This window comes from Carassius auratus, chromosome 1, assembly GCF_003368295.1.
Source record: "Carassius auratus strain Wakin chromosome 1, ASM336829v1, whole genome shotgun sequence".
Classification (NCBI taxonomy): Eukaryota; Metazoa; Chordata; class Actinopteri; order Cypriniformes; family Cyprinidae; genus Carassius; species Carassius auratus.
Genome location: NC_039243.1, coordinates 7,543,936 through 7,570,094, shown reverse-complemented (window position 1 = coordinate 7,570,094; position 26,159 = coordinate 7,543,936). Strand labels below are relative to the sequence as shown.

The 26,159-nt window shown below is 37.1% G+C and overlaps 2 protein-coding genes across 3 annotated transcripts in view; both read right to left on the bottom strand.

Annotated features, from left to right (window-relative positions):
- The window catches only part of LOC113049555 (complement C3-like), a 28,829-nt gene extending 26,541 nt beyond the window's left edge, over positions 1–2,288 (bottom strand). For both annotated transcript variants that reach the window (XR_003276621.1, XM_026212030.1), the window contains exon 1: positions 2,191–2,288. Coding sequence is in view for 1 of the 2 variants with exons in the window: in XM_026212030.1 (XP_026067815.1) it covers positions 2,191–2,261 (71 nt within the window). In the remaining variant the exon portion in view is untranslated. The remainder of the gene's footprint in view (positions 1–2,190) is intronic.
- A 1,158-nt stretch (positions 2,289–3,446) lies between these two features.
- Positions 3,447–26,159, bottom strand: part of LOC113053189 (complement C3-like) — a 36,071-nt gene continuing 13,358 nt past the window's right edge. The window contains exons 24-41 of the mRNA XM_026218051.1: positions 22,045–22,248; positions 21,865–21,940; positions 21,604–21,763; positions 15,397–15,486; positions 15,160–15,316; positions 14,669–14,832; positions 11,010–11,165; positions 10,819–10,878; positions 8,586–8,676; positions 8,444–8,492; positions 8,205–8,295; positions 8,039–8,128; positions 5,042–5,147; positions 4,624–4,713; positions 4,446–4,526; positions 4,227–4,310; positions 3,951–4,086; positions 3,447–3,814 (exon numbers count right to left, since the gene is read on the bottom strand). Coding sequence (XP_026073836.1) covers positions 3,673–3,814; positions 3,951–4,086; positions 4,227–4,310; positions 4,446–4,526; positions 4,624–4,713; positions 5,042–5,147; positions 8,039–8,128; positions 8,205–8,295; positions 8,444–8,492; positions 8,586–8,676; positions 10,819–10,878; positions 11,010–11,165; positions 14,669–14,832; positions 15,160–15,316; positions 15,397–15,486; positions 21,604–21,763; positions 21,865–21,940; positions 22,045–22,248 — 2,027 coding nt within the window. The 3' untranslated portion in view covers positions 3,447–3,672. The remainder of the gene's footprint in view (positions 3,815–3,950; positions 4,087–4,226; positions 4,311–4,445; positions 4,527–4,623; positions 4,714–5,041; positions 5,148–8,038; positions 8,129–8,204; positions 8,296–8,443; positions 8,493–8,585; positions 8,677–10,818; positions 10,879–11,009; positions 11,166–14,668; positions 14,833–15,159; positions 15,317–15,396; positions 15,487–21,603; positions 21,764–21,864; positions 21,941–22,044; positions 22,249–26,159) is intronic.

Below are 26,159 nucleotides of genomic sequence, written 5' to 3'. Positions count from 1 at the left end.
ACAGTTATTCCAAATTGTGTATGCACTTAAAAGATTTAAAGTTAACTTACTTAAAAAAAAAAAAAAAATTCCATAGTGTAGTTTTACTGGGTTAATTATGCTTAACTAAAATAGAGTTAATGTTAATTTGAATGTAATCTGACCACCTATCACATGCAGATTAATTTCTTCTCTCCGCTTTACAGCACCTCATGCAAAGCTACATAAAGAGATCTAACATGACACTCAAGGGTCAAGAGCCCCACTAAAGCAAACACTGATCTCCATTATGGTTGCATCACTTTAACCAATAAAACATCAACATCTGATCCTCTGTAATTCTCAAGTACAGCAGGTGTTCATCATTAACAATCATCATTTAATTAGTCACTTAATTATGTCATTAACTTTAACCCTTTGAGGACTTTGAGGGATATGACTTGAAGACTTGCTTGTGACTTGAAAGTCCCAACTCTGGTAAAAGCTGAGTGTCAGTCAACAATCCAAAGAAGACTATCTCATGATGTTCAGTCATCATGAGTTATAAGCAGAAAAAGCATAAGATCATCTGTCACTACAAGGTTTGATTCAGCAATGCATACATGTTTGCTGCGAAAACAATAATGAAATTGTTTTGAATCAAATTGCTTTGAATTAATAAAAGGGTCAAGAGACTACTTAAAGCAAACCTTGACCACAATTATGGTGGCATAGTGTTTTTTTTTTTTTTTCAGTTGAAGGCTGTGGCTAAATTCAGTTGTAGTTCTTGTGTTTCTCTTTACTTCAGTGATGTTGATTGTTAACAGCAGAAGTTCATCACTAATGTACAATCATCATTTAATTAGTCACTTAATTATCTCTTTAACTTTAACCCTTTGAGGACTTGGATATGACTTGAAGACTTGCTTGTGACTTGAAAGTCCCACCTCTGATTACTACACATTAAATGTTTGCAGTTTTATATTAAGAAATATTCCTTCTCAGTGGACTCAAATGAAATAAGTTCATAGTACTAACATCGTAGGAATGCTAGCTTTTAAACTCGAACTGTTTGAAGCAGTGGGAGTGGAGTTAATTTCCATGGTAGAATTTATGGTAAAATACTGTCAAATTTCATGTTGACCACTTTTTAACTAGTTTTTAACCTTGTAAGGAGGTTCTGTGAATGTCTAAATCGGAAGTACAGAAGACGTCAAAAAAAGACATCATACAAACTTTCATGTTGGCTCCTCAATGGATGTCTTTTCAACGTCAGCAACGTCAGCAAAAGAGATAAAAATACGTCCACAAATACCAGGGGTACTTCCGCTAAATAGCCGCTAAATAGCCGCTAAATATATAAGGTGAAAGAGGTTCAGCTGACAGTAAAAGTTTGGGAATCCATGCATTACATATAAATAAGAAAAAAATTGAATTTCCACATTTGAATGCGTTTGACACATTAGACGTAAAACATGGTTGAATAACCCACTGAATGATAATTCAAATAAAAATGAATTTCTATTCATCAAAAGTTGATGCAATTTTGAAATGCTGAGAAAACTAAAAATGTAATGATTTTTGTAAGCCCAGTGGTCAAATTCTGAGTGGCCTCTCTGTTTTCTGAGGAATTACAGTCACCTGACTAATGACAATAGTCAACAGACAATGATAATTTTGTTTGAAAGTCTGCAAAACTGGAAGACTCCCTGAGTGTATACAAGCGGTGGGATATTTTAGAAAGGAAATCTTAAAATATGGTAAATAATTATTTATTGATATTTTGTGAACAATACGTTATCAATATAAAAGTAACTGCAGTCTGATTATGAATATTTTAAAATGTAATTTAATCAATTTACTTAATCAGGATTACATAATCAGATTCCAAAAATTATGTTAATCAGTTACTACCCAGCTCTGATGACAACACATCACAACAGCATAGCACAGAGCTGTTACAGAATGTATATATATATATATATATATATATATATATATATATATATGTATATATATATATATATATATATATATTCTAATAAAGCATGTGACAAAATTCTGGAAATTAAACTTTGCTGTTGGTGTCTGAAACCAACATACAAAACCACTGCTATACAAAATAGACATTTATGACACTGAACCTCTAAATGTATAGCATACTAAGCTAGTTTCCCCGACCAACACACATAAATTAATAAACTGTTAATAAAATCAGTGTTTGATACTCACAGCGGATCACATAGTGTGAGGATCGGTGAGGAGAGTAGAACAACAGTCAGAAACAGCAGCTTCACCTCCATCTTTGTGTGTTTGTGTGTTTGACTGTGTTCATGTTTGTACAGATTTGAATCGAGCAGACTTTCACCTGAACTCATGGCTGCCAGACATTTTTGTTTGTATTAAATTCAATTATAATTAAGCCAACCATGTCGATGAAAATAATGTCCATGTGTTCAAATAAGTGCATTATTTAAGGTATTTCCTCCTTTAAAATGGGTTTTTAGTTCTTTAAAACTGTCAAATTAGGCCAATTTCAGAGGCATTTTTTTTTCAGCTGATGAATATTTCCTACTTTAAAGCATCCACTAGAATATCATTCATTTGAGTGGATGCTAACAAAGTGATATGTTTGGATCATCATGAGAATGGGCTTTGAATTCATATAGGTCATGTCTCTGTCAATCTAAAGGGGTACTTTGATCAGAAAAGAGAATACGGTGGGGCTGTCTGTGGTAAAGTTCACTGTGGTGAGATTTCCCGTCAATGACCTGTTGTGCAAATGCAACCTTTGGTAAATCTGCTGCTCTTCTATTGATCAGTTGGGCTGGAAAACTTCTCAGTATTTCAGATGGTTTTATTTAAGCTATTGAACTTTTTTTTTTTTTTTTTTTTATAATGGATCTTGCATGCTGTAAAGATTGTAATTTTACTGCAAGGGTCCAGAAGATACATAATAAATAAACATATAAAAAATGAAATAAATTAATAGGTGAATAAACAAACAAACAGATTCCGATGAAGTTTTCCCTTTACTCTCTAGCAACAGGCCCAGAATTCTTTATTAGTGACATAAACTTTCTCATTTATTTTTTACTCCTAAACACTTTCACTGAAACCTTGTTACCCCATCCATCAAATGCAAGTGAGCTTTGAATATAACCAGATAAATATTGTTAAATTAATTAAACTATATAACTGCCTTTAAAAAAAATTAAAATAAAAAATCAACCAGCTGAAAGAAGAAAAGTGGTCACCTCACTCTTTGCCATTTTGTTGGTACTTAAGTTCCATCAAATCCTTATTTTAGTGCATGATCAACCTGCTAAATGCATTTATAATGTCTTATTATAGTCTCATAAACTGTATAGTATCACTGCAGTAATCTGCTTAGGGTTTTTGCTTTTTTTTTCAATTAATTCTCTGGTAAGGTTTGGAAATTTCTTTTTTTTTTTTTTTGTTATGCAAAGAATCAAAAATAAAGAATGTTTTATGTTTGCAAAGTTTATTTGACAAATAGCTTGGAATGATTATTTTTCACTTGACAGACCTTAGGTTGAACTCATTTAAGTGAATTGAATATACTGCATGAACCTTAAAAGAACAAAAGTAAGCAAATATTTATAAATCAGACAACATAATAGAATTAAAAGCAAAGATGTGGCTTCAAGGATGGTATAGAGCTGTAAATTAATTTTAAGCTCATGAAAATCTTTAAGTGGTGCATCCAAATTGAATGAGATTTTCGGCCAGTGCGGTGATGCCATTATACTTTGCTTTATATTTTGCTGTCTGGCTCTCCTGCTCTGTTGGCCAGTATTCGATCCAGGTGTCTTCGCCCAAGTGGTACCTTAACCTGAGACGATTGAGAAGAGTGAGAACGTTTTTCATTAGGAGTATCCATACAGCAGATATATAATAAGAGTTATACTCAAAATACACTAAACTACAAGATTAGCCAATTTCCACATAATCCATACTGAATGTCGTACTTTCCGCCAATCCTTGGAAGGGTTAAGGTTTGGCCCATGATCAGGTATGTCTGGCCTTTTTCAAATTTCAGAAAATCTCTACAGAAAGGATGAGCCAAGAACGATCTCATATTTCCTTCCACACCTGGATCAGAGCCTAAAAACAAAGACACAAGATAAAGCCAGTGCAATAGACCAGTCACAATCTAGAGTCATGATTCACAGATTACACTGCATCTTTCATGTCCAGCATTTGCTACTGCCACAGTTAATCAGAAGGAAAACTGCAACTCATACCTTCCTTCAGCACTCGCTCAATTGTCATGTTATAGATGTCTGCATGCAATGAGAAGCTCATTTCCAACACCCTGGTTTTATAAACTGCAAGGCAAATGCATTACATGATCGTCTACTGTACATAACACTGCCATTGCAAGAAATGTCCCTTACTGGGTTTCATTAGGAAAACAAGACTTTTGTACAAGATGTACAACAACAAGCATTCAGGGTGTTTACCGTACTCCACTCCAGGTTCACAGGCCTTATCTTCACGATTACTCTCATCTTTGTGTTCATTCTTTTGCAAACTGCAGTTTTCTGTTAAGATATTTCATTTGATTTTCTCATGGGGACTTCAAAAAATGACACTTTTTAATTATGTTGTATATTAATCTTATAATTTAAATGTACAAACCTTCAGCACACTGGCACAGGTCCTCATGGCAGAGTCTGTTCAGCGATCCATCTTTCTTATAAGGATGGTAGAACTTCATGCAACGCTTATCTGTCAAAATGTGTAGGTTAGTATAGATATGACAGTAGAATTTATCAAAATGGTCAATCGGATGGATTTGTATTCTTCAAAAAGCATTTCCATTTGCTTAAAGGAAAAAGCGCCAATTAATTTCTTCTTCAGTGGAACACAAGCACAATGTTGCTTTTTATTCTTTATTCTTGAGTTGTTGTAAGCAACTGAAAGTGATTTATCACATAATCTACTGATAAAATGTGAATATTTGTATATATTGTGAAATTCACTGAATAAATAGTTAGATACATTTATTATCTAGTCCTCTAGATAAATATGTGTTGGCAAATGTTACACCACACACCTGGAGAGTTGTACTCGTACACAGTGACTCCGGCGGGCTGCAGCATTCCCACTTCATTGATCTTGTGCATTCTGAAGACAACCCTTTCCTTCTCTTTATTAGAAACCTAATTGGACATTTATGGAGTCAATATAACGCCTTATATATACGCAAAAAAATTGAGGAAAATAAATTAGCTTTTTGCAAACAAAAATTAAGAATTGCAAAACATAAATGAAACAGCGTGGAAGCAATGATTTTGCAATACATATTTTCCATGGTCATATCTATTAATTTGTTTGCAACACTGCTTTTATTTTGCGTGTCAGTCTAGTTTGAGCTTGCAATACCACTTTCCCTTTGCACTTCACTTTTCTGCGCTTCTTGCTTTGTGGCACTGTTTTGATGTAGGGGCGGAGCCAAGGGACGGGGGCGTGTACAACATTCCTCCCTGGAAGTGACGTCATTGGCCCAAGACACAGCTCAGAGATCCAGGTCCTGTCATGATGAGCAGAGACTTTAGAATGGATAGTTTCTTTTTATTCAATAGTATTGAAAACATTCATGTTTTTGTTTTAACTTTATTAACAAATGTATGTGTATTAGCAGTGTTGGCTCAAGTTAAAGAAGTTGTTACCATGAACATCTGCTGTTTATTTCTCTCGATGTGCACAATTTTATAGCATTAAAATGTATATTGTTTCATTTGGTTAACTGCAAGTGTTTGTTTAAAATCTCTTAACGTGGGAGGACGCCAGTGTACAGGAGTGTTCTTTGTTCACATTAGTTAAGAGGAAAACGCATCCCTGAAGAGTTTTGTAAATAATAGCCTATACTGTAAAAGCCTGACATGCCAATGAAGCTTTGATTATGCTATGTGACAGGAATTTTTACTGGAAGTGCACTTAGAGGATGAATTTAACAATAACTATATAAATATCCTGACCCTATAATAATAAATACTATAATTATAAATGAATAATTCGCTAGTTTCATTTGTAAATGAAAACACTCATTTATCACAGAATGTTAATTATGTTAAATACACAAATTGAAAGGGGAAATAAGCATAACAATAAATATAAAAATATAGCCCTTATTAATAAAATATTAATTTCAATTATATACGGTTAGCCTATATGAATGAATGAATAAATTAATGATGCATTTATATAGTGCTTTATTGTTTATTGTTATCCACCCAAAGCACTGTACAATCATGCGGTGGGTCTCTCCTCAACCACCAGCAGTGTGCAGCATCCACTTGGATATATTATATACCGTAATTCCTCAAATAAAAGCCGGGGCCTTTATTTACCTGAACTGCAGAAGGTAACAGGCTTTTATTTGAAGCAGGCTTTTATTAGAGGCAGGCCTTTATTTCTAATTCAATCTGTTTGATAAGTAATTGTTTTAAATAACCCATTTTAAATTAAAAGCGATAGCGTTCCAGTGGACAGAGATCATAACATTAGGCCTTTATTTAAGACCGGCCTTTATTTGTCCGTGTTGACCACGCCCCCGGCCACTATAAGAGGACCTGCATTTATTTGACTACCGGTTTTTATTTGAGGAATTACGGTATACCATATTTTCAGGACTATAAGTCGCACTTTTTTTTCATAGTTTGGCTGGCCCTGCGACTTATAGTCAGGTGCGACTTATTTATCAAAATTAATTTGACATGAAGCCACGAGAGGGCGCTCTATGCTGCTCTATGCTATTCTCTTGGTTCTTGGTTCTAAATAAATGCGACTTATAGTCCAGTCCGACTTATATATGTTTTTTTTCCTCGTCATGACGTATTTTTGGACTGATGCGACGTATACTTAGGTGTGACTTATAGTCCGAAAAATATGGTAATGATAAAAATAATAATAGCCTAATATGAACATATATTACACTAAAAGACACGATCAACGGACTGTGAGATGGATAAAAAATATTTTATCAATCTCTGATAATCTCAGGTTGCTCTGGTCACCCTAGTTTGTTTATTCATTAAACTTGTGGCCACTACATTATCACGTTCCCAAGAATTAATATCTCGTGGCCACGACAAAACTAAACCAAAAAGACTTGAGTCAATTTTTTATTTTTATTTTACAATGACAGTCATTTATTAATTCATGCCAGTAGTTTTGTAAATGAAAAACGAATTTGTGATCAATATGAAACTTGAATCGTAGACCTCTTTTTTGATGTAAATTATAGTTTATGAAGTGAATTGCATTATTTTACAGCAGTAACTCTGAACTAATGTTAGCAAAGAACGCTTTTGTGCGCTGGCGTCCTCCACAAGTTTAGAATTTTTAAACAAACACTTGCAGTTAACCAAATGAAACAATAAACATTTTAATGTTATAAAAATGTGCACATCGAGAGAAATAAACAGCAGATGTTCAAGGTAACAACTTCTTTAACTTGTGCCAATGCTGCTAATATGCATATACATTTGTTAATAAAGTTAATATAATGAAAACATAAATGTTTTAATGCTATTGAATAAAAAGAAACGATCCACTCAAAATTCTCTGCTCATCATGACGGGACCTGGATCAGTGAGCTGCGTCTCGATGACGTCACTTCCAGGGAGTCATGTTGTACATGCCCCCGTCATTTGGCTCCACCCCCACGTCAAAACAGTGCCACAAGACACGCAAAAAAGTGAAGTGCAAAGGGAAAATGGTATCGCAAGCTCAAACTAGACTGACACGTAAAATAAAAGCAGTGTTGCAAATAAATTAATAGATATGACCATGGAAAATATGTATTGCAAAATCATTGCTTTCACGCTATTTCATTTATGTTTTGCAATTCTTTATTTTTGTTTGCAAAAAGCAAATTTATTTTCCTCAATACTTAAATTTTCGTTTGATCTCCAAAGACATTAAGTACACACGTTATTATCATGAAAAATCACCATACCAAACAGCAATTCACCAATTTTTTTTTTTTTTCATAGCATGCAAAAATATAAATAAAAACACAACACATATGGGAAAAGTGGAAGTGTACCTTATCTAAGTAGATGATAAGAGATCCTCGTTCTGACAGCTCTTTGTTCAACTCAAAGCTCTGAATGTACTTATCCTTACCAGTGGATAGCTGTAGGCCAAATCATAAGAGAAAAAGTCAATTGAACATGTCCGAACTTTCACGATCCTTGATGCCATTGATTTACCTTTGAAAGATCTTGTTCATCCACTTTGAACCCTGTCAGCAGGCCAATGTCCAAAATAGACATGGTTGAGCTTCTTAATGGGTCTTTGAAACTGCAAAGGAGGATTAATATGATGTAATATTCTATTAATAATCTGTTTGCAGGTTGGGTTAATGTGTACCATCATACATCACAGCTTCCCTTTGTGCAAAGTGTTAAAGTTAAGTGTTGTGTTGAAGTTAGAATAGTTGTATACTCACATGTATTCAATGGTTATCATGTAGCTTTCAGAGGCTCCATTATAAGATACTACATACACAAATATAACATCATAATTCAACCTTCTTTTACAACAAAGCCATTTGAATTACACTCATGTCTCGTTCTCCTGATGAATCCTACCTGCAGACTCTTTCTTCATCTGCACACTGAGATCAAACGCTTTACAGTCATAGTCTTTCTCTTCAGGCAGAGCATAATACACAGAAAAGACCTGAGAGGAAAGGGCAGGAGCTCTTAAAGGAACACTCCACCGTTTTTTGAAATAGGGCTTATTCACATTATTTCCTACATTTAGATAGGTGGGCAAATGCATTTTTGTGTCAGTGCATGCATTGTTTTAGTTTGACTGGGTCGGCGTTAGCTTAGCTTAGCACAATGAATGGAATCCTTTGTTGCCAGCTAGCATGGCCCGAGTAAAAGTGATCAAAAAATTTAAAAAACCCCACCTAATTACTTCTTGTGGCCTGCGTATTCATAACGAGTACAAATAGCGATCCAGATTAACACTAGGCGATTTCCTATGCAGATATTGACTTGGGACTATATTATGGGGAAGCACAGGCGAAGCACTGCTGCTTAGGCGAAGCACTGCTACTTCGGCGCAGAGATATCACGCAACACACGAAATCCCACGACTTCCGTCAACATACCGGCGTCCAACGCGTCAAAAAAAAAAAAAAAAAAAAAAAAAACAGAATAAGAAGAACATACCGGCGTGACCTGCACCGAGTGTCTTCGCTTTTGGATGATTTATTTTGAGAAGTTACAGCAAACATGGTTATTACCTGCATAGCAAAAGGTTGTGAGAACAAGCAAAGGACATACACGAATGTAATGTTTCACAGAATTCCATCTAATGTGGAACTGAGAAATAAATGGCTAGGAGCTCTGGAGATCAGTAGTTCAACGCCTCTCAACAAAATAAAGCAGTATCGTGTTTGCGAAGAACATTTTGCACCAGAGGACTAACGTTACTTTGAAAAAATGGAATATGGGCCCAGAAAGACTGTACTACGTATGAAAGATACGGCAGTCCCATCTATTTTCAAAGCACAGGAAGAACAAAGTGCAAATGTAAGTTGTCTTTTATTTCTCTTCCTTATGTTAATCTGTGTTTTTATTCGGATGTAAAATAGATACTGCACTAGACTACGGATAGACTAGACTACTATCTAGACTACGAACCTGTAAAATGAAATGACTGAGGGGTAAGTTAGCTAGCTATATTTCTCTCACCGAATTAGACTCGGGAGTTTTAGTATAACTACTATAGAGGAGACAACACGATAAGCCACCAACCTATATTGCCTGTGAAAACATCAACTCTATGTGAATACAGGTATAATATGGGTCGATCTATACATGCGTCATGATTAAAATAATCACTTACTCTGTGGACAGCTGTCCATTTGGTCCATTCGGCGTGGGGCGTTTTTTCCAGTTCACTTTGTCACACCGGAAAAAAAATCGAGTACTGCAGAATGGATCAGCGCCGTGAAATCCTCTGTAGATGTGACACAACTTCGGGCACGCTCATCTTGATCTGACGTGTTGAGCCTGGTCATCAATGGCAAAAACATGTCCAACTCTCTACAGCACAGACACTCTATTTCCGTCGGCATAGATTGGCATATTTCTCCACATTCACACCACCAGTTCATGTTGGCTCTCATCCTCACGTCCTCAGGCTGTTGAACGATCGCAACCTCCTCCTCCTGTCGTTCTATTTCCAAAGCACGCAGCTCGTCTTCTGTAAACTGTTCAAATAGGTATGGTTCTGGTTCTTGGCTGTCTGAGATCTCAAAAGTCTATCTCAAAATCTGCCATGTTCATCGCCATTCGTGTACTGTAAGGAAAATAGCCAGGCAGCTACTATTCACGCCGGTATGTTGACGGAAGTCGTGGGATTTCGTGTGTTGCGTGATATCTCTGCTCCGAAGTAGCAGTGCTTCGCCTAAGCAGCAGTGCTTCGCCTGTGCTTCCCCATAATATAGTCCCAAGTCAATATCTGCATAGGAAATCGCCTTGTGTTAATCTGGATCGCTATTTGTACTCGTTGTGAATACGCAGGCCTCAAGAAGTAATTGGGTGGGTTTTTAAAAATATTTTGATCACTTTTACTCAGGCCATGCTAGCTGGCAACAAAGGATTCCATTCATTGTGCTAAGCTAAGCTAACGCCGACCCAGTCAAACTAAAACAATGCATGCACTGACACAAAAATGCATTTGCCCACCTATCTAAATGTAGGAAATAATGTGAATAAGCCCTATTTCAAAAAACGGCGGAGTGTTCCTTTAAACACAGAACAACATGCTGGTGAAGATATCATGAGCGCGTTCATGAATACTCACCGAGAGCATGGCCACCCCAGCACCTTGAGCCGTGATATTGAAACTCCTTGTAATGTCAAACTGTGGCATTCAGTCCACGAAGCAGACAGACAGAAAACACACTTTTAAGTGAATCAGTTAATCCAAACAACATGTCAGAATCAGACTGTTTGTCAGCATAAGTGTGCAAACATTCATTCATATTTCCAGACCTTGTCTGTTCGTGAAAGCTGAAAGTTAGATGATGTAAAAGCGATTCTGGTTCTCTCTTTTCTCTCCTGCACAGCCACCTCCAGGTTCAAATTAATGTCTGCCTTCTTAACCTGAATGCGGTACTCGGCCATGGCTTGGAAGACCATTATTGTTGCCTAAACAGACAGGTAATTAGACAAAAGTATCAAGGTACAATAAATGACCATGTTTGTATTGTATTTTCTATTAATTGTATTCATTTATTTTAGTTTTTATGAAAACAGTTGTCCAGCAGACATCACACCAGTGATTTTTCTCTCACTGCTGCTGTATTCAGTTCCCATTACTTATAACACTAAGCTTTTGGCAAGACAATTACATCGTTATCTTTAGGTCACGTCCCAAAATCATTCAAGCTGGCGGTTATCAAGCCTCTTATTAAGAAACCAAAACTAGATCCTAGTGAACTGGCAAATTATAGGCCTATTTCAAATCTTCCATTTATGTCTAAAATTTTAGAAAAAGTTGTGTCTGCTCAATTGAGCACCTTCATGCATAAAAATGATCTGTATGAAGAATTTCAGTCAGGTTTTAGGCCCCACCATAGCACAGAAACTGCACTTGTTAAAATTACAAATGACCTGCTCCTTGTGTCAGATCAAGGCTGCATCTCATTTCTAGTCTTACTTGATCTTAGTGCTGCGTTCGACACCATAGATCATGACATATTCATAGATAGATTACAAAACTATACAGGTATTCAAGGGCAGGCTCTAAGATGGTTTAGATCCTACCTGTCCGATCGCTACCATTTTGTTTACTTAAATGGGGTGTCATCTCATTTATTATCAGTAAAATATGGAGTGCCACAAGGATCTGTCCTAGGTCCCCTTCTATTTCCAATATACATGCTGCCCCTTGGTAATATTATTAGAAAATACGGAATTAGCTTCCACTGTTATGCTGATGATACTCAGCTATATATCTCAACGAGAACAGATGAAACTTCTCAATTATCTAAGCTAACAGAGTGTGTTAAAAATATAAAAGATTGGATGACAAATCATTTTCTCCAATTAAATTTGGATAAGACAGAGATATTAATTATTGGACCAAAGAACACTACACAGAATCTTGTAGATTACAATCTGCAACTAGATGGATGTACTGTTACTTCCTCTACAGTCAGAAATCTGGGTGTTATATTAGACAGCAATTTGTCTTTTGAAAATCATATTTCCCATCTTACAAAAACTGCATTCTTCCATCTTAGAAACATTGCCAAGCTACGAAACATGTTATCTGTTTCTGATGCAGAAAAGCTAGTTCATGCATTCATGACCTCTAGACTGGACTATTGTAATGCACTTCTAGGTGGTTGTCCTGCTTTGTCAATAAACAAGCTACAGGTAGTCCAAAATGCAGCAGCTAGAGTCCTTACGAGGTCAAGAAAATATGATCATATAACCCCAATTTTACGGTCTCTGCACTGGCTACCTATTAAGTTCCATATCAGTTACAAATTATCATTAATTACCTATAAGGCCCTAAATGGTTTAGCTCCTGCGTACCTAACTAGCCTTCTACCACACTACAACCCATCACGCACGCTAAGGTCACAAAACGCTGGACTTTTGGTAGTTCCTAGGATTGCAAAGTCCACTAAAGGAGGTAGAGCTTTTTCACATTTGGCTCCCAAACTCTGGAATAGCCTTCCTGATAATGTTCGGGGTTCAGACACACTCTCTCTGTTTAAATCTAGATTAAAAACGCATCTCTTTCGCCAAGCATTCGAATAATGTATCTCTTAAATTGTGAGTGTAGTTGCATCTGATCAAATGTGCACTTTTATTCATTAAATTGGGTTAAACTAATTTTAGTTTGTTGGATCAGCAGCTATGCTAATGATGTCTCTATTTTGTTTCTATGTTTTTTACACAAGCTCCATTCTGGATCCAGAACACCTGAGAAGAGAGAATGCTGACCATCAGAGGACCTCAGATGATGCTAACCCTGAATCAACAAACAGAACTAACAATTATCGCTACATGTGTGACTGCATCATATAATAATTATTAATTAATAATATTAATAATGTTCATCGTCTAGCTGACTACGTCTTAATTTGTTCTAAAAATCCTGTCAAACGTGCACAAACTGACAGTCACCACCATAAGCTACTATTAAATATTGTAGAAAAATAATAAACATTAACAATAACAATAACACGTGTGGTGGTCACAAAAAATAGAGATAAAATAGTAAATAATATGTGAAATGTTTGTGAAATGTTATGTGTGTCAAGATGAGAGAATGTCTTTCTCAAATGTATTTTACACTGTGTTTATTACATTGACTATTGATGTTCCCTGCTCAATTGATTGGTGTTTGATTGTTTTTCCCTTTGGGAGTGTTCGCCTGCTTGGGGAGGGAGCGCGTGCGCTGCTCAAACACAGACTTTGATGATTGAAGCAGCAGTGCCTCTGTGTTCTGTCTATTATTTATACTTTTATCTCCCTCATCAGGTATGGTACACATTAATGTTATGAGAATATGTTCTTGACATGTCAGAGAGTTATGACGAATGTAAAGGAGAGTTTAAAGTGTTTAATGAGTTTTGTAAAAGTTTGCTTCAAGTTACATCTGTGTGTCGCATGTGCTATAGTTATGCATTTCATGCTAATGATGGAGACCATGCGGTTTCAGGGATGACGCGATATTAGAGTGAATCCACCAGTATGATGTGTTTTGGTTAACTAATGTGATTTTTACAATTGTAAGTCTGCATACGAGTGTGAAGATCATAAGATAAGTGTGTTTGCACTCAAAATGTATTAGAGTAATTTTTTGCTGACATATGAACACATTGTCATGGTTCATTTAAGTGTAAAACACGGGAAATGTGGGAAATGTCATGTGTATATTATATGTTAGAAGTTAGTATTATTTCATAGTGTTTAATTTGTGGACACAGTAGTCAATGAAAGACAGTATATATTTATTTTTTTCTATATTGTGACGTGTCTTGAAGTGATGCTCTGTCATTGATTGACACAGAAAGGTATTTGAACTGTTTAAAATGGTTAAAAAACAATACACAGACTCTGATGATTGAAGCAGCAGCGGCTCCATGTCCTGTGTATTATTTATACTTTTATCTCCCCTTATCAGGCAGTGAGGGTACTACATATGCACAGTCCTATAACGCTGAATTATCATTTCCAGGGCTGTCCTTAGTTGACACTGGCCTGGTGTAGGGAACGGGACACACGTCCATTCGCAATCACACTCCTTTCCCCGTCAGTCTGCTCTCCGCGGGGACCAGTGCGATTGCACCAGTTGCACCCGCCTAAGTATGGCCCTGGTCATTTAATTTGGTAACATAAGGCAGTTTTGATTTATATAATGATGAATGTTTGATGGTCACGTTATTTTACATGTGCATCTGCTTACACATGCGATCCCTTGTTTCTACTTCTTCTTCACCATGATACACGCCTCTTACCATACACCAGTGAAAACACAGAAACCTGGAAAATTCTGTCAATGGCAGGGAAAGTAATATATAAAGTTAAAATAAAATAACCCGGAAGATTGAACAAAATGAGGAGAAAATATAAGTTGTAAAGTATATAAATAAATCAGTCCACATGATTTATTTGTTTGTCACTTTAAATACCTGCGTTGTGCCGTAACCCCCATAGCGAGTTTGTTGCTTTCCAAGCCAACGCACTGCCAGTCCAGCACTCTCAAAATCCTTTGCCATCACAAGGGAAAGCACTGCATAACCTGTGGCCTCTAGAGAGTGATAATGCTGCCCTGGAACTGGCCAAAATATTCCATCTAAAAGTGTGTATAAGCAAAATGTGAAGTCACAGTTTGTTGGAAAACAAATAACACACTGACAAGTGGTATTTTTTTTATTTTAGTATTTATGTTATTTGCAATAAAACATCAAACATGCATTTAATATTGTTTTACTGGCAACTAGCTGAAAGTATATATATTTTTTAATGATTTCAGTTTTAGTTAACTATTACAAACCTGGTACTATTATCTGGGAGAACATAAGCTTTTGCCATGGAGAAGTGACCTCAACTGTATTCAATCTCACCTTCCACGCTACTAGACATTCGCTTTTGTTTTTTGACATACTTTAACGTTACTGACCTTTGCTTGCGGTGGAATAACTCTTCAAGATGTCTTTATTGAGTTTTCCAACATTGGCCAAAGCATAAGAAGTCATAGCAACAGCATAAGTACTTCTTAGACTGTGAACTCTCAGCAGCAGGTAATCAACAGCTTTTTTCATACTGCTCTGAAGATTCTATTATAGAGAGAGAGACTTAGTGAGACATGCTCGAGATGAAGATGGCATATAGTAGAGTTTCCAGGAATCACACTTACAGATCCAGCACAGATCTTGCTCCCCTCTTGCATGGCAATCAGGACAAATGCAGTTAGAGAGGCATCAGCATCTTTCCCACGTACATTACCCTGGAATTGACATACACTCAATAAGATGTTGTATAATTATATAACAGGAATGTCAGGATGTTTCTGAAAAAAATGCAGTGCTACAAGTGCTACACACAGCCAGGAACAGCCAATGATTTGGCACATACAGTATTGTACTTGCAAGTTGTTAAGGCTAAGTTTCTGAACAACAGACAAGCATTGCTGATACAAAGGCCGTTAAGTGTTGAAATATTCATCTATCATATGTCAGAAAGGTGCAAATGTTTGGAAAGCTGAAGTATGTTTCTAGGATACACTAATTTCAAAAGACTAAATTGAAATGTTTATTCTGAATAGGGTTTGAACGAACTCAACAGATCAGTGATTAAAGTCAAGTCAACAAATAGATGATCACATTAATAAAAACACAGGTTATTGAAATGCTTTGCAACATGCCACAATTTTTAACTAGAGGCTAAAGTTTGTGAATACGCTTTGTTGTTGGCTTGAGAAGCCTGATCTTCGAGCCGAGACTCAAACTTGTATCGCATTGTGCACAGTCCCGGAGTTATGGAGGCTGTGTGGCTGCATCAGGAATGTAAGAGGAGCTGAGTGCCCTGCATTCTCATGTGCTCGACATGCTCTCCGAGATGCGGACACCCTCCACTAGAAGTTTGTATGCTCTAAAATGGAGAATGTTTGTGAAATGGTGCCATGATTCTCATATTGACCTGGATGCTTGCTCCGTTTCGGATTTTCTGAGTTTTCTACAGTATAGGCTGGATAGTGGATCTCTACCGTCAAATCTGAAAGTCTATGTGGCCCCTATTGCATCATTTAATTCCCTGTTGGGCAGGCAAGCGCTGGTGGTGAACTTTCTTAAGGGGGTGAGGAGATTGCATCCCCTGCACCCGTCATCAGTCCACCCTGGAACATAAAATGTTCTCTCTATTTAAATCTAGATTAAAATGCATCTCTTTTGCCAACCATTCGAATTATGCATCTCTTAAATTGTGACTGCAGTTGCATCTGATCAAATGCTAAATTCTTTAGCTTGGGTTAAACTAATTAATTTTACTTTCTTGGAACAGCAGCTGTGCTAATGATGTCTCTATCTGTGTCTCTGTTTTGCCACTGGATTTACATCCCTTGGTAACTAAGATTTACACAAGCTCCAGTCTGGATCCAGAACACCTGAGAAGAGATGATGCCAACCCCACAGAGGACCTCAGATGATGCTAACCCTGAAACAACAAACAGAGCTAACAAATATTGCTACAAGTGTGACTGCATCATATAATAATTGTTGTTAATAATGTTCATCGTCTGGCTGACTACGTCTTGTATTAATGTTTCTTAAAAATCCTTTAATATGCGCACAAACTGACAATAACCACTTATAAGCTACTACTAAATATAGTTGAAACTTAATTTTCTGTAAAGTTACTTTGTAATAATTTGTATTGTAAAAAGAGCTATACAAATAAACTTGAATGAATGAATAAAGGTGGTGTTAAGAGCTCTTTCATAGCCGGCAGTAATCTTTAGCATCCATTGCTATGAAGAAGCTATATCTCAAAACTGAACAACTTCTTGTCCTCGTGCATAGGGGATTTACATGCATTTTCTTTGGACAGCGATTGTATTCCCTTTGGACCTGGTGACTGCAGTGTCATTCTTCGCACCAAGACTGGGGTACGAGCCTAAATCCCTGTCTACTCCCTTCAGAGCACAAACTGTTTCACTTTCTGCCCTGTCTTCTGAGTCTTCGATCTTGTGTGATGCGGACACTCAAATGTTGGTGTGCCTCGTCAGGGCTTTGAGGATTTATATTAACCATTCGGACAGTTCGTGGGAATCTGATCAGATTTTTGTGTGCTCAGAAGACTCTGCTGAAGGTCATTAGAGGCTCTTCAAGACTGTTTTGACACCACTGACTGGAATACATTTAAACAGGCTGTCACATACAATATCACAACAGACCTTGACGAGTACTCAGAGACTGTCACTCCCTACATCACCAAGTGTATTTATGATGTAACAGTCACAAAGACCATCACTGCCCAAGCCAACTAGAAGCTGTGGATGACAGGGGAGGTCTGCAGACCCCTGAAGGCTTGGAATGCTGCCTTCAGACCTGGAGATGAGGTGGGCTTGAGGACAGCTAGGGCCATCCTATCCCGTGGCATCAGAGAGGCTAAGAGACAGTACTCCAGGAGGGTAGTCCATCAATTCAGAGACACTCGGAGCCAGTGGAAGGGAATACAGACCATTATGAACTACAAGCCCCCACTGCAGACCTGTGACCGCACCATCTCCCTGCTGAACGAGCTGAACACCTTCTACGCTTGCTTTGAGGATCAAAAGAGCACCACTGCACAGAATACTTCACCTCCTCCTAATGACCAGTTGATCACACTGTCCCCTGACAGCGTGAGGAGATACCTCAGCAGGATCAACACATGCAAAGCTCCGGGTCCTGACAACATTCCTGGTCATGTACTGAAAGACAGAGCAGTGGAACTCACTGATGTCTTCACTGACATTTTCAACATCTCCCTAAGTCAGCCCTTAGCAAAAAGTAGTATACTTCAAGTTTATTTTATTAAGTTTGCTTAAGTAAAGTTCAAGTATACTTTATGTAGCAAGTATACAAAGTGTTCAAGTGTTCTAGTAGTATACTTGTAAGTGTACTGTTTCAATACTCCTTGGGACTAAATCAGCCCACTTTCTAGTATATAAAATATACTTTTAAATATACTTTAAGTATAACAGTAGCAAACTTTGAGTACACAACTAGTTTACCTCAATGTTTGTAGTTTGTACTGGAATTATAATAAAAGTGAACTTGATTTACTGATAGTTTACTAATTAAATACTTTGTACACTTATACTGTAAGTATACTCATAAGTTTTCTTTAAGTGAACTTTATATCATACTTTAAGACTGCTATGTCCCTATTTAGGTTTGAATTTGTATACATTTTGTAACATTAATATCTGAGCATGCAAAACATACAAAGAAAGAACAATGTATCTGCTTGTAAACAAAAACATTTAATTCTAGCTGCATGCATTCTTTTTTTAAACACGTTAATGTGGGTAAGTTACAAAAAAAAAAGTTGATAGATGCAGGCTACGCACACTTTACCTACACAGAAATCCTTGCAAAATTCCAATCAGACAACGGATGAGGAGATTTCGCTCAAGAGCAATTGATGACATGGCTGAGAAGAAAATATTTAAGTGTAGGTATTATCATGGTTTTTATGACCTAGATGTACATTTTACCAGTTGTTACCTACAGTTTATACAAACAGTATGGTCATCGACCAGTGATTGATATCTCAAACATAATAATAACGGTTAGACGTTGGATTTTGGTTGAAAATGAAAATCGGGTTGACGTCAAGCTCCAACGTTGGGCAGATGCTGAATTTTGGCCGGAATAAACACCCCCATCCCAAAAAACATAAAAAAACAGTGAAATGCATGGTAGTACACGTATAACCAGCTTCACTTATTACTAACCAGTTTGACTTTATTTCTGTCAGACGTCTACAGAAGTTCTTTTTGAGAATTAGCAAAGGTTCAGATAATGATGTTTTATTTGAAAATGTTTGGTCACCATTATAGTGATCAGTGTTTGCTTTAGTTGGGTAGTTTGCCTCTTGGCTTAGTAAGTTTGTGGTTCCTGTAATAGTGTTTACCAAAACACATAATTTGTTATAAAAGGAACCATAAACAAAGATAAGTTGATATAGTTTTCATCATCATGAAGAAAAATGATTGAGGAAAATTGTTTTTATTGTCATTGACCCAAAGGGGTTATTTATTATTAATGAGACATATTCAAGAGAAAATACTTTCTTCCCTCAGATTAGACATTCTGAATTTTTTGGGAGAAAAAGCTTTCGAGATACATAGACATCAATGATCAGTATATGAATCTCAACAATGGTGACATGCTTCATGCAGCAATGAATGCTGGGATAGTATAAAACACATGGCTCCCAGCATGCATTGCTGCATGAAGCATGTCACCATTGTTGAGATTCATATGCTGATTGTTGATGTCTGTGTGTGTCAGCGTAGGTTAAGTTTTTTGAGCTCATGTTTGTTAAAAGATATTAGCTGATTGTTATAATACTGCTGGATCTCATGTGGCAGAAACACAGGGTTTGTAACATCAATGTACTAATGGAACAACATAATTGTTAGATTAAAAAACATCAGCAAATCAGGTTATTTTATGATGATTATGAAACCATTAACAGGTAACAGCCATCATCTAATCTCATATCACTTTAGCTTTCTTTGATGCTGTAAATGTGCTCGACAAACAAACTGTCACAATAGCCAAAATATATAATAAGTGTTAAGAGCCCAACTAATGGAAACACTAATCACTGTTATGGTGTTTATCTGTTATGGAAATTAAACAAATTAAAGTTAAGCTTCTGTTAATTTTCAATAAGAGCTTTTGTAGATGTCTGACAGAAATAAAGTCAGTCTGGTTAGTAATAAGTGAAGCTGGTAATGCTGTTTGTGGAGTTGTTTAATCCTCCTCTGCTGAGATATTGAGATATTTAATGTGCTGCTATGCATTTCACCCTTTGTTGCAGTGTGGTGCTTATTCCAACCAAAATTAAACGTCTGTCTGATGTCGGAGTTTGACGTCAAACAAAGTTGGGTTTAGACCTCAACCCGACTTTAATTTTCAACCAAAATAAGACGTCTGACTGACGTTGGATTAGTTGGAGTCCAGCGTCTTCCTGACGTCACACTGATGTACTGCGCCTGCTGGGTGGTGTTTCTTTTTCTTCTTCACTTGTGTATTTTTGAATTTTTTTTACAGAAGATGCATACTAGCACCCTCTACCATAAAACAATGAAAACACAGATTCTAGGAGTATAGCTCAAATATATTTAGACTTTTTGTAAGTATAAGTCAAGTATACTTAAACGTAATTTTAAGTATATTTCTGAGAAGTACATAAAGAGCATTTCTGAGAAGTAAATAAAAGTAAACTAAAAGTATACTTTCCTATTTTTAGTTTAAAAGAATTATACTAATAGCACACTTGAATAAACTTATTTTTCGTAAGGGAGGCTATCTGCCATTTGCCTTATGCTGCTTTATTTATCTTTTTTTCTAGCATGTCCTTATTTGTATAGTTTTATTTTATATTTATTCTGTATCTATCTGTATTTTTACGCTCTACTGTTAGTGTTATCTCCATGCACCAAGGGTCTGAGAGTAATGCAATTTCAATTATCTGTATGTATGTGCTGTACATGTGAAAGAATTGACAATAAAGCATAACCTTGGTTACCTGAGAGCAGGAACAAGACATTGCAGAAGTTGTGGAGGACATATTTTAAAGTTTACTATCTCGAGGTGCTCTTTTGAGAACCAGGCTGAAAAACTTATGTGCACCCCTGGTCATAGCAGAGCAACCCCTTATTCTGAAAGGCCTCAGGTATAAATTTTTAAAATGTAGACATGTTTTCTGGGTCCATGCATGTTTTGAAGTCTGTTTTTCCACTTGAAGTTAAATAAGAAGAAATTAGAAAATGGTTGTTTGGTTGAAATGGTTAAATCTTGTGGGCAATCATGACACGCCCCTTTCCGCTGATTGGTCAACCAAATATAAGTCTGTGATGTCATCCTCAGTTAATTCACCAAAATAATAGCCCTCTGCTGCTATTTCAATATATCATGCTTCACATCGACTCCTCTATGGGCAGCTTCACCATTAACAATGCATAGCTAATTAAAACAGCCTGGCTACTGATTAATAATTCAGAAAAAAAATATTTCTGTGGAACGCATTAGGTTGCACAGAAGAAAGATGATATATTGATATGGCAGGAGAAGGCTATTATTTTGGTGATTATGACGTCACAGACTTTTAATTGGCTGACCAATCGGTGGAAAGGGGTGTGTCATGACTGCTCACAAGGGGGAAAACATTTTTGAGGGTTTTTTTTTTTTTACTGCTTTTTACCCGTGGACCCAAAAAAACTAAATCTAATTTTTCTGGGAAACGCCCAGGGAACGACCACCAAAGTGCAGTGGATCTGACAGCCATGCTTAATATTCTGAAGGAAAATCTTGCACAAAAAAAAATAGAAAACACAAATTTAACTTACAGCCATCTCACTCTGATACACAGGGGCATCTTCTTTAAATGTGCCATCTGCCAACTGTTTATTTGTGGCCAGCCACTTGAGAGCGCTGCAAATCACATTCTCCTCTATGACAATCAGATCACTGGCCATGGCAAACACTTTAGCTACATATGCTGTCAGCCTGTAAATGGATGCAAAAGAGAAAACCAAATTGATTAAAACACAAGAAACAGACAAGAAAGAAAAACAATCATTATCTGTAAATAATCCGCATTATCTCACCATGTGCTACTCGGTACATGTAACCAGATACCATATGACCCATCAGCTTTACGGAACTTCAACTCCTCTTGATAACCTTGACCAGAACAACAAATGAATGACAGCGGTGGATAATCTGCACTCAATTTAACCACTGGGACAACATTCATTTAAAGGTGATGCTGAGGGCGGTCAGCTGACCTGTTTTGATATGATTGATGGCTTCATTTCGGCGCTCCATGCCAATAGTCTCCCACTGATTTGTGCTGTCTAGGTAATGAGTGGCAATGACAGGCAGAGTCATCAGGATCATGTTCTGCTCTCCACATCCATTGGGCTGGACAATGAGCTCACCCATAATATTTCCACTGATAGCCTGCTCGATTGTGCGTGTTATCTCCTCCCCTGCAAATGGAAGGTAATTGACTGTGATTGTTTTTTTTTTGCATCATATTGACACCGGTCTGGTTGGTATATGAAATTCTATACCAAGGGCCCCATGATTTCCATAACATGGGTGGAATTGTGGAATCAAGACACAGAAAATGCAATTTACAGTATAACGCGGAATGTCACATCATTTCACCATTTCAACTGATAAAAACCCTATTCAGTTGCACAGAGAAACTCAAAGGTCTTCAAGAAACCCTTTCAGGATAAAAATTTTGTTTAACCTGAAGAAACAGACAAAAATGTATTACTAGTGTAAGGTAGAATTTACTTCTCAGAATAAAAACAACAACAACAATATTAATAAGTATTATTATTATTTTAAAGAACTACAATACATTTTTTCTTCCATGGTTTTTCTAAACTCTTGTAGCAAATTAGCTCAAAGTGAGATGAATATTATTAAGTGAAATGTGTGACCTGACATTCAGCCAAGTATATGGTGACCCATACTCAGAATTCGTGCTCTGCATTTAACCCATCCAAAGTGCACACACACAGAGCAGTGAACACACACACACACTGTGAACACACACCTGGAGCAGTGGGCAGCCATTTTTGCTGCGGAGCCCGGGGAGCAGTTGGGGGTTCAGTGCCTTGCTCAAGGGCACCTAAGTCGTGGTAATGCCGGCCGAGATTCGAACCCACAACCCTAGGGTTAGGAGTCAACTCTCTCACATTTAGTATATGTGGCGCCATTAATCGTAATGGGTTATTATGAATCAAATTCATCTTCAGGAATTACTTGTAGCATTATAGTATTGCATTTTTTTTAGATTGCTAAACGACAGTGGGCACAACTGGAGTCACATGTGCAAAACTCTTAACTATAGTCTGCACAGCAGCAGTTCATGTGGACCAAACTCTAGTTCATTTTTAATTGCTTGAACATAGTTTTCAGAACTCTACACACTTATCCCATGACTTTAACCACAACCTGCATAACACTGTGGATTTACAGCACTTTGTTCAAATGCTAACACACTGCTGTCAAAACTGTGAACCACACATTCAAAATAGGAATAGATTTTAGCCTTGTGTCTTTCAAACACTGCTGATTGCAATTTCAGGATTAGCCCCTCAATTATTTGTTCGAATTACACTTTCCTTTTAGCTTCTACCTTTTTTTTCTCTCATTACTGTAATTCCGCAAATCACCACAGACTATTGAAGCAAACTGCTAATTTTACAGTTTTTTTTCGATTGCTAAACGACAGTGAGCAAAACTGGAGTCACATGTGCAAAACTCTAACTACAGTCTGCACAGCAGCAGTTCATGTGGACCAAACTCTAGTTCGTTTTTCATAGCTTGAACACAGTTTTCAAAACTCTACACACTTATCCTACGACTTTAACCACAACATGCACAACACTGTGGATTTACAACACTTTGTTCAAATGCTAACACACTGCTGTCAAAACTGTGAACCACACATTCAAAACAGATTAGATTTCAAACACTGCTGATTGCAATTTCAGGATTAGCCCCTCAATTATTTGTTTGAATTACAGTATGTACTTTTAGTTTCTACCTTTTTTTTTCTCATTACTGTAATTTCGTAAATTACTACAGACTGTTGAAGCAAACTGCTAATGTTCATTTACCTTAAAGAATGGTTATGTTGGTTATGAGTCTGTTTTGAGCCATGTGTAAAGAGTTGTGTTGCTTTGAACGAGTTTTGTAGGTGATGTGAACTGTTTAGCTCAGGTGACTGTTGGTAGTGCAGACTGTAGTTAGAGTTTTGCACATGGAGCTCCAGTTGTGCTCACTGTCGTTTAGTAATAAAAAAAAAACTGTAATTTACCTTAAATAATTGTTATGTTCTAAAATGTAAATAAATAATGTGAAAGAATGTCACTCTTTTCTTTGAAAGAAAATATGACTTTGTATGAAGTCACTGAAATCTTTCAAACTGTAAAGATGTAAAGTTGGTATTTTCTGTATTGTTGTGTGATGCTAATGTTTTTACTCTCAGTGTGTTCTGGGTGAGTATGTGTTATGTCAATGAGGGTTGTGCATAGTGTTTGGCTGCACTGAGCCTGTTTTGAGCCATGTGCTAAGAGTTGTGTTGCTTGGAATGAATTTTGCAGGTAATGTGAACTGTTTAGCTCAGGTGACTGCTGCTGTGCAGACTGTAGTTCGAGTTTTGCACATGTAGCTCCAGTTGTGCTCGCTGTCATTTAGCAATTGAAAAAAACTGTAATAGTAAAATTATCTGTTCATCTGCAGGAGGGACAGTGTTAGGGGCCGTTCACATATTGTGTCTTTTGCGCTCAAGTTCGTTATTTCAAATGTAGACGCGATCATAATGGAAGCGACGCAGTGCGACACGGTCACGACGCACACGGTGCGATGCGCTCGTTTTTTCCAGGCGCGTCCGCACCGCGTTGAGTTAAAAACATCTCAACTTTTCAGAATGCTGCAGCTGATCATAGCTGTATATGGATAGCCATTTATAAATGCATTTAGTAGCAGAGCTACCGTAAGCGATTTTTAGTGATGCAGACACAAGACAACCAAGTGTGAATACATATAGATGTTTATTAAGCTACACTACAGGGGAACATGCCACATCTGGTGTGGGAGAGGTTTTATCTGGTTTTTATCTGGTAACATGCATTTTGGTTAGACTGACCAGTAACAAGCCATGTAGTTTTAGCTCGAAAGTGTTTCTTTGTCTCAGTGGCACCTCATTTGCATGCTTTATGACTAACCTGAATAAATGGTGTAGTTTTCCCCAAAATATGTTACAAATAGTGAAGCATTTCAGGATCACACAGAGAACATCATGGTTTGAGGAATAAAGAGCGGATCATTTTGATACCAAGATCAAAATATCTAGAACAGTGGTTTTCAACCTGTGGGCCGTGGCCCCTTAGTGGGTCGCGTGGTGTTGCAGGTGGGCCGCCAATTACTATTAAAATAAATAATAATATTGTTAATATATCTAAAAATATCTAAGTCATAACATAATAACATCATTTCATATAAATAATTAAATAACAAAACATAAATATTAAACTGTTACTATGCTTCCACTATTCGAGCTCGCTGGTTTATCTTAGATATTTTTGCTGCATAGCTACAGAACAACAAATTCAAACATACATAAATGGCTGTCAATGTGTTCCTTCCTGACGCTTGCTCCACTGACTCTACCTGCTGCCGAGCTCTGCCTGGATCTGGTTTTCCCGTTTTGCTGAGCAGTGCCAGCCCGAGTTATTTTCCGTTCATTTCCATTCCATTCTAGTGCTGTGTGATTAATCGAAATCGTCATAAAATCACGATTTGAGCGTGCGCAATTTCTAAATCGCTTTATAGCATGATTTTCCACGGCCCTGACCTCCTGCAGTATGCTATCCAATCCAATCAGAATGCAACATACCTAGCGTGAGAGCAGAACAGACTGGGCATATGCCTAATTCCAGGTTCACAAACTGTCTGTGATGCGCCTTTTTTCCGAGCTCATGTTAATGGATCAGTGATCACACTGCACGCGGTAAAAGGCTAGAAATAAAAACGAGTGAAATTAATGAATATCTAGCACATGAGCATAGAGAGAGTTGTGAGTGCACAGGACACAGTTTAAGTTAGAGGAAACGAGTTTTAATTGCACACACTCTCTCCGGGAAATATGCGTGCGAACAGAGATATACACGCTCCTGCATTATTTTAATGTGCTTTCGCGTTACATTAATGCACTCTCGCTGCTGACCGCTCAAACATACTGTAAATACACTGCAGATGGAATACGTGCGAACATGCACGTAATTTGCATGGGGGTCATGACCCCCCAAAAATTTAGATCCAGCTAATATAACCCCCCACCCCCAATATAATCACATCATTCAGATTAAAATAAATA